The following is a 12,818-nucleotide window of genomic DNA, read 5'->3' as shown; positions in this document are numbered from 1 at the left end:
GATCAATGCTCACAGTATTTACTGAGTCAGAACACAAAAAGGAAGCATGGAATCTAAGTGGATTTTACAAAAAATCCCAGATATTAATGCAAAAGAGTTAAAAGCTGAAGCAAAGCAGTTAGAAAAGGTTGGTGGCAGAAGGGGAGCTAAAAGTGCTTTGCACCAATCTCATAACTTTAAATATATAGAAGAGAGAAAACAGCCTCTGTGAGACAAGCAACACTTTTCAGAAATTTACTGGGAAAGCCCATTTTCCATGAGCCTTTTCCATCTTGTATCTGCTGCTCCAAGCTGAGATCAATGGGCAAATCCCCCTGCCAGTCACAGGGAGGCTTTTGCAGTTGATTTCCCAGGTAATTTAAACACAGTCAGAGAGGTTGTTGGACACAAATGAAAAGTCTCACCTTTTTTCTTCTTTTGTTCCTCCTAAGATACCTTTCCTTGGGGCTGGAATTAAAATTCATGAAAGAAGAGTTTCTGATAATCTTCGTCCTTTCCATGACCGGATGGAGGAATGTTTCATGCACTTAAAAGTTAAAGTGGAAAAACAATATGGAGCCAGAGAATTGGTATTACTCTCCTCTTAGCCTCTACCCAACTTCTCTTTATTTAACACACATCTTCTAAACAAAAACATGCTATTTTTTTTTGCTTATGGGTTTTCTTGTGATATAAAAATAGTAGGATCTGAGTTGTATCATCCAAGAGCTGATTCAATTCTCTGACACATCAAATATCCCTCATTCTGGAAGATTTTTAGTGTATTTTATTATGACTTAAAATTGCAAATCTTATCAGCTTTATTGAGGAAGTAAAAGCAAGTTCTTATGTTTGTTCTCTTTGTAATTTTTCTTAGTGGTTTAGGGCTTTGATCTGCAATTGATGTCTCCCTGTGCCAGCCACTTCCAGCTGTGCTGTGAAGTAAAACCTGTCATGTGTATAATACTATAAATATTAGTTGAGAGCAAACTGAAATATCTGGCAATTGAAGGATAACTTCTAAACACAAACTCCCCAGACAATTCTTGAATAAAATATTCTATCTGAGTTGTGCAGGCTAGCAAGAATGACATTGCCTGGTTTTTGTGATTAAATGCCAGTTGCTTTGGAAATTATTTTATATTTTTGCTTTCAGCATTGGTGATTTTATAATGGAATGTAATAAGGGGAAAAGGAACAAGTTTCTAATTTAAATTTTGTGATGAAAATTCTATATATCTATCTGAATATGGTTTTTATTTTGAAATTTTAAATGCAATAATTTACTTGAAAATATGTAATATTATAATTATTAATCATATATATCATCATATTATTACTATATATTACTATAATATATATACTATTATACTATAATACTATAATATAGTATTATATAGATAATACTATACTATGATACTATAATATAGTAATGTATATTACTATATATTGTATAGTATATAATATATAATGTACTATACTGCAATAATAATATTATATATTATTAATCATATATAATATAATATTAATATATTTTATAATTCTATATATTTACATCTAATATATTATATTGTAATGATCATATTATAATAATATTATTGCAATAATAATTGCAATAAGAGAGGCTGTAATCCACAATCAGAAATCTTGCCTCTTGCTTGAACCCTCCAACACTCTTAAGGACCAGCACTTAAAAAAACCAACCTATATATAATTTTGCAGAGAATGTACTTTGTGAATTCAGTTTGGGAGGGTTTGGGTGGGTTTGGGTTAAAAAACCCAACCTATTTATAATTTTGCAAAGAATGTACTTTGTGAATTCAGTTTGAGAGCTTTGAAGAGTAAGAACGCATCCAGACCCAGGATAAATCCCAGTAATTAATGGGAGCAGACAACTTCTTTAATGCCAGGTGTTAAACACCTGCAGAGTGTTCAAGCCTGGCGTGAGGAGGATGGATTAAGAGCCAGGGAGTTTGACAGGATGTGTTTCTCTTTCCCTCCTGCAGCCAGAGTTTGATGACAAGAGGCTGGGGCGGCCGAGGTCGGTGCTGAAATCCTACCGCCAGCTCTCCTTCATCTCCATGTGCTCCATCAGCTCAGACTGCAGCACGCCCAGAAAACCTGCCTCAGAAAGGTGGGTTAGAAATACACTTGGGCATAAATAATTCTTCTTTGTCAGTCCTGTTTTTTAACCAGTTTCATGAGATGAAACAAAAAGGTTTTATAAAAGGAATGAAAGTCATCAGCAGACTTTTTAGACTATACCAATATTATTTTAAACTGTTTCGCTATTGTTTCCTCCTCCATGCTGCAAACTACAGTGTTTCAATCTTAATAGAAAAAATGTGTTCAACCCTCAGTGAAAAAAAAAGTGGTATTTCATTTTCAGAAAATAAGTATTTTAAAAATTAAATTACTTTGCAAAAATTTACCAAGATCTGGGGTTTTTTACAAGTTTCTTTTTAAGCAGCTTTTAACTTAATTAGCATCTTTTTGTTTGTAAAATGTGAATAGGAAAGGAACAATCTTTACAAACTTGAAAAGGAGGTGGAAGAGTTTAGTAAAGGCTGTAGTGATGTAAAATGCTTTGCCAAATGGAAAACAAAGAGACTTTTAAGTTTGAGGCAACAATTCTAGGTATAGCTTTTTCATCCACAAATTGTTTAGTTCACTTAATAAATTATCTTTCAGGCACACAAAACTTCTTCCCAACCAAGGTACATACAAAACTGGACTTGTTGAGCAGTGTCTGATTATTTTTTAAACATCTGATCTTCCTTTCTGAGCAGTTCACTTTGAAAAAGTCGAGTGGTGTATGACCCTGCTGTGGAAGGGTTGGTTTTTAAGACGCCTCTTGTTTTTCTTTGAGATTCCTGAGGCTGCTCCTGCTGCCCTCCAGGAGGGTGGAGCAGACCAACAACACTTGTGTGCTGCAGGACACCAGGCCACCTCTGACACAACCAGACAAGGCATCCTGCACCTGCTTTTAGTTCTTAGGATGCCAATTTGTTTCTAGGAAGCACAGGTCAACAGAGTGACCACACTTCTTGAATTATCAATTTTTATGTTGTAACATAAGTTCAGTCCCACGCACCAAAGTTTGAGAAGGGAGTAAAGCCAGCACCAGTTTCATGGTTTTTTGTTGTTTTTTTTAAATGAGAAGTAGCCCAATTTTTAAACTGTAAAAATTAGAGGAAGAGAGAAGGTGGAAGGGAGGTTAATCTCTGGGTGTGTTCATTCTTGTCCAATAAGGTGAAATAAATAGGAGAATGCATTTAAAACATGGCAACAGACAGGAATACTCTGTTTCACTTTGGTCCTTGTACAACCAGAACTGCCTGCCTCACTTTCAGCACCACCACCAGCACACATTAGCTTGCCCTGTGGGCTCTGCTCTGTTTAGTTCAGGAGTTCTTCAGCTGATACACAAATCTCTAAGCAGGGATTCGAGCTCATTTTAATATTTTACGTTCTTCACTGCATTTTAAGATGGTGTCACACTCCCTGAAGGCATCCTTTTTGGATCTCCAGTAGCCAGCTGCTGAAGCACATCAGATACTTTTTGCCAGCAGTTTGCAAGGCTGCCTAGAAAGTAGAAGGAAAGAATGACCTGCATTTATATTTCATGGGGAAATGACATCAGAATACCAGCAGCTTTTAAAATATCACTAAGGAACTTGTACTTTTCTTTCTTTTGCTCCTGCAGCTTTGATCTGGAAGCAGTGCTACCTAAGCAAGGAAAAGCAGAAGCAGAGGAGACTGTTCCTCAAAATAATCCTCATCCTGAAGTCAAGATGAGAAGGTCCAAAAAAAGAACAAAAAGAAGCAGTGTGGTGTTTGCTGATGAGAAGGCAGCAGCTGATATTTCTATCTCTGACATGAAATGTGTAAGTTACTGATTTAGGGGTTTGTAATCCATGAAAAAGAGGACATTACCCCTTTCCTTAGAAAAAGGGAAATATATTCCAGAGAACTCCAGCTGTCATGAAGGATGCAGGATGCAGAGATGATCTGCCCTGCCATGAATGAAACATGGAGTAAACAAATCAGTGAGAAAATCAGATCATCCCTCCTGGCTTCTGGTGACAGATACCAAAGCTCTGAGGCTCTGGCAGATTCTGGAGCCTGGTTAGCTGAAAAAGGAGCACTGTGAGGGAGGGTTAAGCTGCTTTCCTGTGGAGAGGCAATTGACTGTGCTGACATTTCATGGCAGCTCCTCGCAGGCAGGGCTGTTTCAGAAGTGATGAGCCCTGTACGTTTTGTACCTTGTTATGGAACATGCAGCTGTTAGGAAACTGCAAGATTGCAAACACTGCTCCTTCAGTGGTGCCAGATTGAAGTTTGGAAGTGCTGCAAAGATCATCCAAGGGCTTTTATTGCCCTGCTGGATCATTCCAGTCACTTATGTCACTTACACTGGGCCATTTTATACACAGAGTTTTATCCTCAGGAGAATTTGATTTTAGTGTATGTCCTCTAGATAGACAAGCCCCATCTAAATTAAAAAGCCAGGCAGTAACAGATTGTTGAAATACATGGATGGAGAATAAATAATTTGATCAAAAATATTTGAAGGAATCAACAAAGGTAAAATGAATGGAGTAGAAAGCCAAGCACAAAGAAACTCGTGGATGAGTATGACTGTCTTACACTGCATGTCCCTGTGCAAAAGAGGGATAAAACACAGCCATGCTTTGAGAAGCTCTGATATTCAAAACCAAGTAACACCTTTGGCTTTTGATGAAATTAGATAGCACATACACCAAACTGTGGGGATCCCACTGTGTATCGAGTTAGAGGATTTTCTTCTGCTTCAGAAAAGCAGTGACAAAGCTTTGCAGCAGCCAAGCTGGGCATGTTAATGCAATAGGAATTAAAATGAAATGTTTTCAAAACTTCATTTTACTTTTCAGATCACACCCAGAGTTGTCTGATGGTATTATGCCAAAAATAGGGTAGAAATTCAGATTTCAGATCACAGATTACTTCTGTAACTATTTTAGAATTCTTTTTTTTTTCTATGTAGAATGAAAAGTTTTTATCTAACTATAAATTATCTGCAAAATTGTTGCATGTTTTTAAATTATACATAATATGATACATGAACCAAAGCCTCAGTCCATCATTAATGTTGGGGCTTTTTGATTTAACAGCTGTCAAGGAAATACGAGTTCATGAGTGACACCAACCTCTCAGAACACGTGGTGGCACCCCAGAACACCTCTGTCCTCAAGCAGATGAGCACTGTCAGCCGTTCTATGCCAACTATCCCAGGTAAGGTGTTCACCCTAGGGGGAGAATTCTGAACTTTATTAGGATGGTAGGAAAGCAGCAGTAAAGGGTTTGCTCCAAGCAGGGCTGGCAGCTCTCTCTACCCTTGTGAAATCCACTGGGACAAAGATTATGATTGAAGAGTGTACTGTGTATGTGAGGCTGTACTGCTCCAAATGCTGGGTAACACCTTAGTACCTTGTGCCAAAATGCCAATTCTGTCACTCCTGGAGCTCTGATTTCACTTCCTTGTACAGTGTGAGCATTCCTGCTGCCTAGAAAGAGGCAAGGTTTATTCAGCTTCCCTGCTCTGTAGGGCCTCAGGAGCACAAACAAGGGCTCACAGCCAAGGGCAGTGTGTGAAACAGGGAGAAATGCTCTGTGCTGGGCTTTGGGGGATGATTGTCCCCAGAGCTTGCCCCATAACAGGATTTCAACTTCTGGTTTTGAAGCCAGAGAGGAATCCCATAGATTCCCTCACCAGGGAGGCGAGGGAAGCAAGATAACACAGCTGCCCCAGACAGATGGGTGAAAGGAAAGGGAAAGTGTGACTGAAGTTGGAGCTCCTCTCTGGGCTGGAGCACACAGAGAACAGGCCCAGTTTCAGTCTCTTTTACCCTCTTGCTCCTCAGGACATCCCATTTCTGAGCCTGCAGTTCATCTTTTCCTCTCACTGCCCCTCTCTTTCCAGATGCCTGTAACAGATGTTTAGCACAACACAGCAGCCTGCCATGGCCCACTTCTTTGGCATGTGTTCATCAATTTTTAATTCTTTGGCCAGATTTGTTCTCTTTTTTCACTGTTCAGTTTCAATGTAATGAAGTTTATTGTTTCCTTATTATTTAATTTTTTATTCCACGGTTATAGTTGGATTAAAAATGTCTCCATTTTTTCTAGTCTTTGCAGTACTTTACAATTCTGAGTTCTGCTTTGTCTTACAGTCTGACTCCCCTTTTTTGGGGTTTGTTTTGTGTAACCAATATTGTTTCCATCCTAAGGATTGACTCTGTCTGTCAGCACTGTGGCATCTGATGAAACAATTGCCTCACACAGGCTGAGCCAGCCAGTGTTCCCTTCCACCTCAGATGGTGACAAGAAAACCTTCAAAAGAAAGAAAGTGAGCCAGTTATTTAAAACAATGGTAGGTCCTGTGTGTTTGTGGGGGGAAAAGGAAGAGCTACATGTTCAAAAGTTCTGTGCTATAAAAATTGAGTATTTTTGAGACAAATGGGCTTGTAAGGGAAACTCTGCTTTTTTTCTTGATGCTTTTGTCAGAGAGAGGGGTGGAAGCTCAATGTGGAGGCAAAGGTGGATGTGGCAGCACTTCCAGTGGGAGAGATGCTGGGATGGAGGGCTGGAAGGATGGAGGGATAGAGGGGTGCAGGGGTTCAGGGATGGAGGGATGAAGGGCTGGAAGGATGGAGGGATGCAGGTGTAGAGGAATGGAGGGATGAAGGGATGCAGGCATGCAAGGGTGAATGAATGCAGGGGTGTGGGACTGGAAGGATGCAGGGATGGAGGGAGGCAGGAATGGAAGGAGGGAGGGATGCAGGGATGGAGGACTGGAAGGGTGAAGGGATGGAGGGAGGCAGGGATGGAGGGAGGCAGGACTGGAAGGATGCAGGGAAGGAGGGAGGCAGGACTGGAAGGATGCAGAGATGGAAGGACTCAGGGGTGGAGGGATGCCGGACTGGAAGGACTCAGGGATGGAAGGATGCCGGACTGGAAGGACGCAGGGATGGAAGGACGCAGGGATGCCGGACTGGAAGGACGCAGGGACGCACCTGCGGGTGCAGCTCCGCTGCCGCACCGCCAGAGGGCGCGGGCGGCCCGCCGAGAGCGGGGCGCAGGGCGGGAGGGGAGCGGCGGCTCCCGGCGGGACCGGACCGGGCCGGGATGGGATGGGATGGGATGGGAGCGCCGGGCCCGGAGCCGGGCGGGCACCGAGCGGGGATGCTGCGGGGAGATGATGAGTGAGACGTGGAAATCGGCTTCTGCTGGAGCCGGCACTCTGGTTTAAAGCCGGCTGCTTTCCTTTAAAGTGAGGAACGTTTCACTGTCTGAAATATTCACAAAATTCATTAAAACTCTTTCATTTGGCATAGTGTGTGATAGAAAAAAGGAAAAAAAAAGAAAGAAAGAAGAATAAAAAATGATAAAAAAATAATATCCAGAGCAGTTATTTATACACACAATGTGAAGGTTTTCCTACTTTGAAGGTAATGGGAGGGTGACATTTAATGCAGATGTGGGTAGCTACCAACATAAGTGTTCTGAAATATTTTACATGTCAATTTTTCTGATCTTTCTATGCAAAGGATTTGTTGTTTTGGTTTCTTTTTTCCTAGGTAATGGGTTTCATTTGTATTCATTACTTTCTGCAGTGTTTTGGGTTTTCTTAAAGAAAAAAAAGAATGATAATGCCTTCAGGGACCATACAGCAACATTTAGGAAAACCTTCAGTTAACAGTGCTCATAATCACATTTTTCTGGTGGAAAAAGAATAACCTATTAATGTGAAGTCTGTAGTATTTCACTTATATGCAATTTATCACACACTTGCTCATTTCAGACCCAGGAGCTGCAGCTTTTCAGCATTATCTCATCCATTCATATTTAAATTTAAATAGCATATGAAAGACAGAGGATGGAATGTTCTCTCTTACATGGCAGAAAAAGGACTAACTACAGCTAAAAATCCACTTGGAAGTGCTTCATAGCATGTTTGGAATATTGTGGACAGGTTTAAACACATGTTTAAGGTTTTGCAGAATAGAGAAATTAATTCAAAATACGCAGGATTTGGTCAATGTATTTTTTCTCTAGCTATGGGTTAAAGGCACAAGTAATTAATACACTTACTACTGAATCCAGCACAGAATCGATTTTAACATATGAAAATCTGCTTTGGTGTTTTCTCAGCGCATTTCCAGAGTTCTGGAAGATGGAAAGCCGTCTGTGGAGCAGCATTTCAAACCCTCGTCAACAGATTTGTGATCAATTTTTACAAGACCACTTCTCAACTGAAAACAATTATATCTACACACAAATATTCTATTTTAGAGCACCATCTACTCTAAAGAAAGGCACTGATGGAAAATATGAACCACACCTCCCATGGGCTCTGCTAAGTTACTTGTGAAACAGATACAGGAACAACATTTGAGGAAAACACTGCAGGATGTGTCCACTGGGATGAGGAACAGAAACCTCTGGCTGTACAGCTCAAAGGGACTGGCTGCTCCCTGGGGACAGAGCTTATTCCTGAGCAGTGACATCTGTGTCCAGGCCAGCAGCAACCCTCACTGTGTAATGCAGCTCAGGGCTGTTCTTGCCAAACAGCAGAATTTGGGGTTTCTGGAGCTCGTACAGACATCCAGATATCCTTAAATCCTTGCTGGCAGTGTAGCAAGGCAACAGATGGCTCAGCACAAAATAGCCACAGACAATTTACTGTGTGGCTGTGGCTGGATTTACAGGCACAGATCCCTCTGCTGCTCCCAGCACTCTGCTCTGCACCTCAACCTTCCCCGGGTGGTTCCATGGCTGTGGCTGCCTGAGCTGTTTTCAGAGCAGCTGTTCTGTGGGAAACATGCAGAAGTTTATTTACACATGTGCAAATTGACCTTACATCCAGCAGCATGATGAACAAAAGCTACATTTCCTGTTGTTCAATAAAATGTTACAAATCTGTTTTGTTTGCCCTGATCCTTTCTCCTTGACATCTCCAGGAATCATTGTATGAAAGGTAATAGTTTTTTACTGACAGCAAGCAGAATTCTACAAGCCAAGCTTGCTGGGTTTTGATTGATTTTCTGAGTCTCCCCTCCTCCTGAGGTGGGCTGGGAGGTGATGCCTCACTGGTGTGAGGCTCCACAGCATTGCAGGTCAGCACCTCAGAGTCAGCTCTTTATAACCTGGCAGCTCTTTCTCTAAGTGTGTTTTCCAGACAGAGGGGTCTAAAGGTGAATAATTGATTTCCTTCACTCACCCCTTTACATTTCAGTCACTGACATAGGTTTATACTAAGTAAATAAAATATATTCATGTACAATGTTGTTGTTGCCATTTCTACAGATTTGGGAAAGATAAAGAGGTTAAAGTTAATTCTTGCTGTGGAGTCCAATCTATGAAAAGAAATCTGCAGTTTGTTTAAAGCTGTTTTTCTATCAACACTTGAACATACAGTGTGAGTAAATTAGTTTTCTGAATTTAGGCTCTCTTTGCAAGTTGTCAGAGTGAAGCTGTTTTCTGCTGGAGTAGTTAGGGATTGTTTTCTGTGAGAAGTTTGGAATATTTGCCACGGGAATTAATGCTGCACCTTCACCAGAATAACCAGACAGCAAAACAAAATGGGCCCAGATTTAACACTAATTACAGTGTTGGCATGAATTCTGACAGAATTTGTGTTTCATTTCATTTCATTTGCTTTCCACAGCTACTTGGTAATGCTTCTGAAGAGGCACAGAGGAAGAAGGTTTTCCTGGAAAAAAGTCTGTTTGATAGAGAAGGTTATCTGTGAGAGGGAGAAGTGAAAGGTTGAAAGGTGCATGTTTAACATCTTGCAAAGCTGGGGGAAGAGGAGGGAGGGTATCAAAGCTGTCCTTCAATATTATCTGCAGATACCCTGAATATAGCACAAAATAAACAGGTATTTTAAAAGAAAAGGTTTGGTTCTACTGGAAATGAGTAAGAAAATGATGATTTAGGAACTGTTTATTCTTTGTAAAAATGCTGTTAAAGGTTACCTTTAATTTATTGTATCTTGCAGAGAAGTTTTCAGGTGAGTGGAAAAATTGAATTTTACCTCTAGCTGTTATTATAAATTGTTATTGAAATACTGTGACTCAAAATAAAGAAGTAGCAAGAATGGAAGTGAAGGAAGCACCCAGAAACAAATACCAGGAAGGAGGGAGCACAATGTCCAAAGGAAGTTTGGTATTGGGTGTTAAGCCAGGAGTTCAAGATTGGTGCTTGTGTTTTGCTCAGTTTTAGTACAGTTTTTGGGGAAGGGTTTAGGTTCACATTCAGTTTATCAGTGATAATTTTTTTCATTGTCCCACAACATAGATTGTCCTCCCCTTGCCAGCCCAAGTTCCAAGCCTGAAATCACGTTAATCAACTCTGAGCAAAAAAGCAAAATTAGTAAGAAAAAATATCTGCCAAGAACAGAGCATTAACAGAACTGGAATTTTAAGGATGTTTGGATAACAAGCTCCAGCTTTTCACAAGTTTCCAGAAACTGTGGATACTGACATTTAGTCCAAACAAACAACATAGCATGAAGGACAATTGATGCCCTGGGACAATAGTGCCAGCATGGCAACATCTGTTCAAAAATGTGAATTAGCACTGGATGCTGCCATGTGTGTCAGGAGCTCAACAGGCCTTTGGCTCATGTATGCAGAGGTGGGGACAGAACCTGTATTTGACATTCTTTGAGGTGAAGCACAGAGGGCAGCAATTTCCTCCAGGACAGGGTGAGGCTTTGGCTGCTGTGGAGAGAATTTGTGCAGCAGGAATGGCTCCAGCTCTGGAGTGGCTTCAGGAACCTCACCATGTTCTCATGTGCTCTTCTGTACCAGTTATTTCCCCTCTCTCTGACATTTCCAGTTGTCTGGCTGGTGACAGTGTGGTTTGCTATCACATGGCACTGAGATAAGGATGGGGCTGTGGGATCTGTAATTATGAGCTGTTTGCAGGGCAGGGAAGCTGCACATGCAGCTGAATCTGATGAGCTGTTACACTGCAATGACCTAAGATGCATTTAAGCTGCACCTTGCAGTTCAGTTTAGGCAGAAATCTCATTTTTACCTCATTTTACAGGTTCCTGGGTGTCTCTGGACTGTAAAACCATGTTAGAGGTGCTGTCCAGCCCCAGGAGCCACTGGGTCAGTGCAGCACAAGGTCTGCACAGCAAATTTGGCATTTACCCAGATCAGGGTACTCAGGAGTATCCTCACCTGACTTGGGTATCCAGCCTGCCCTTGTTTGTGCCATGAAATCTTCCCAAGTTCTTATTATGAAATTATGACTTAAATATTCATTCTGGGGGGAAATTAATGCCCTTAGAATCTCATGGAAAATTAGCTAGTGTGAGCTGTAGGAAAATGGTCAGAGTCTAAGTCAATAAGGATCAAGTTTCTGAGGAGGAAGGAGAGTTTTATTAAAGATTTTACAGACCTTAGGAACACATTGTTCTGGAACATGAATGTGTGATAGACCTGTGTGACATTGAACTTTTATCTCTATCACACACAGCCTGTAACCTTCTTTATTAGACAGTAGAAATTGTGGGTGAGGAGAATCATGGCACAGTTGGAGTTGGAAAAGACCTTAAAGATTGATAATTTCCAGTCTCCAGTGGGGGTCCTGGTGCCACACTGGTTATTCTGTGAGGACTCCACTGACACATTAGACATCATTGGATTTCTGCTTTCATTTGTTCCACCCTGACCATGGGATGAGGGCACTGTCAGAAAGAAGAGGTGTAAATACATTTTTAAAATAGCATGATAGGAAAGTGGTTTCATTAAGTCAGCCATGATCCAGGAGTTGTGTTTGAAGGCACTCAATCATATTATTCTCTTGCTCACTTCCTCTGCTATTTTCAAGGATTTTAGCTTAAGTCTCATAAAACTACCAGAGGATACTTTTTTTTTTTTTTTTTTTTTTTTTTTTTTTTTTTTTTGTTCTAGCTTCAGAACAAAACTATTCCAATTTATCCCAGAGACTGGTTCCATATAAGCTAATGTCAATGGGAATCATCCAGAATTAAGGCATTCTGTTTCAAACAAAAGCACAGGTCAATTCTCCAGAGTGGAGGAAGATAAAAGGAATAACTTAACCAAACACAGCATTTTTCTCATTTAAGAATCAAGAGAAATTAGTGAATTTAAAGCCAACTTCTGTTTTGCAGCACCCTTTTTTTTTTTTTTTTTTTTTTTTTAACTGTTTCTGAGGAGGGAAAAAAACGAAACAGTTTCAGGATTCTTTCCCTCAATATTTTTTAGATGAAGAGATGTCCATCTTTTTAGGTGCATCTCTCTATTTTTTTAGGAATATGGAAGCCTCCATGAAAAAAATCTTGCAGCCATCTCCTATCCTGGGTGCCTTGACAAAATCACTGCACAGAACTTCTATTTCTCTGCCAGAACTCAGTCCCTACTTGCTCTTAGGCATTCAAGGTCCTTCTAGGGGGAACATTGAGCAACCCTCCAGGGGCTGCCCTCAGCTGTAAGGACTTCAGCACTGGCAGTGTTTACTGCTCTGGGGTGAGGAGAGGACTTGTTCTTTATTGACTCTGTGTAATTGTCTGTTCTGATTTGTTCATGATGCAGTGGGTGCTAAAGATTAACACTGTAAATGAAGAATTGCTCTGCAAACAAACCTCAGCTAGGCCACGGATTTCATAAACTTTTAAAAAGTTAGATAAATTTAATCACGGCTTTAAAGCAGGGCAGTTTGATCTGATTGTGTTTTGCACAGAATTGTCCTTTTTCAATGCAGTTTTTTGTCTTTCAGGACAGCTGACAGCTCCTGTGTGCCATGAGGGATCTTTGCCATGG

General features: G+C 40.7%; 1 protein-coding gene across 1 annotated transcript in view; it reads left to right on the top strand.

The window, feature by feature from the left end:
• The window catches only part of DOCK2 (dedicator of cytokinesis 2), a 160,046-nt gene extending 151,103 nt beyond the window's left edge, over window positions 1-8,943 (top strand). Inside the window, exons 47-52 of the mRNA XM_009091333.4 lie at window positions 432-569; window positions 1,986-2,113; window positions 3,686-3,866; window positions 5,133-5,253; window positions 6,249-6,391; window positions 8,173-8,943. Of these exons, the coding sequence (XP_009089581.2) occupies window positions 432-569; window positions 1,986-2,113; window positions 3,686-3,866; window positions 5,133-5,253; window positions 6,249-6,391; window positions 8,173-8,247 (786 nt within the window). The 3' untranslated portion in view covers window positions 8,248-8,943. The remainder of the gene's footprint in view (window positions 1-431; window positions 570-1,985; window positions 2,114-3,685; window positions 3,867-5,132; window positions 5,254-6,248; window positions 6,392-8,172) is intronic.
• Window positions 8,944-12,818: the final 3,875 nt, after the last annotated feature.

This window comes from Serinus canaria, chromosome 13 (genome assembly GCF_022539315.1).
Source record: "Serinus canaria isolate serCan28SL12 chromosome 13, serCan2020, whole genome shotgun sequence".
Classification (NCBI taxonomy): domain Eukaryota; kingdom Metazoa; phylum Chordata; class Aves; order Passeriformes; family Fringillidae; genus Serinus; species Serinus canaria.
The sequence above is the reverse complement of the archived record's forward strand: the minus strand, read 5'-3'. Positions and strand labels throughout refer to the sequence as shown.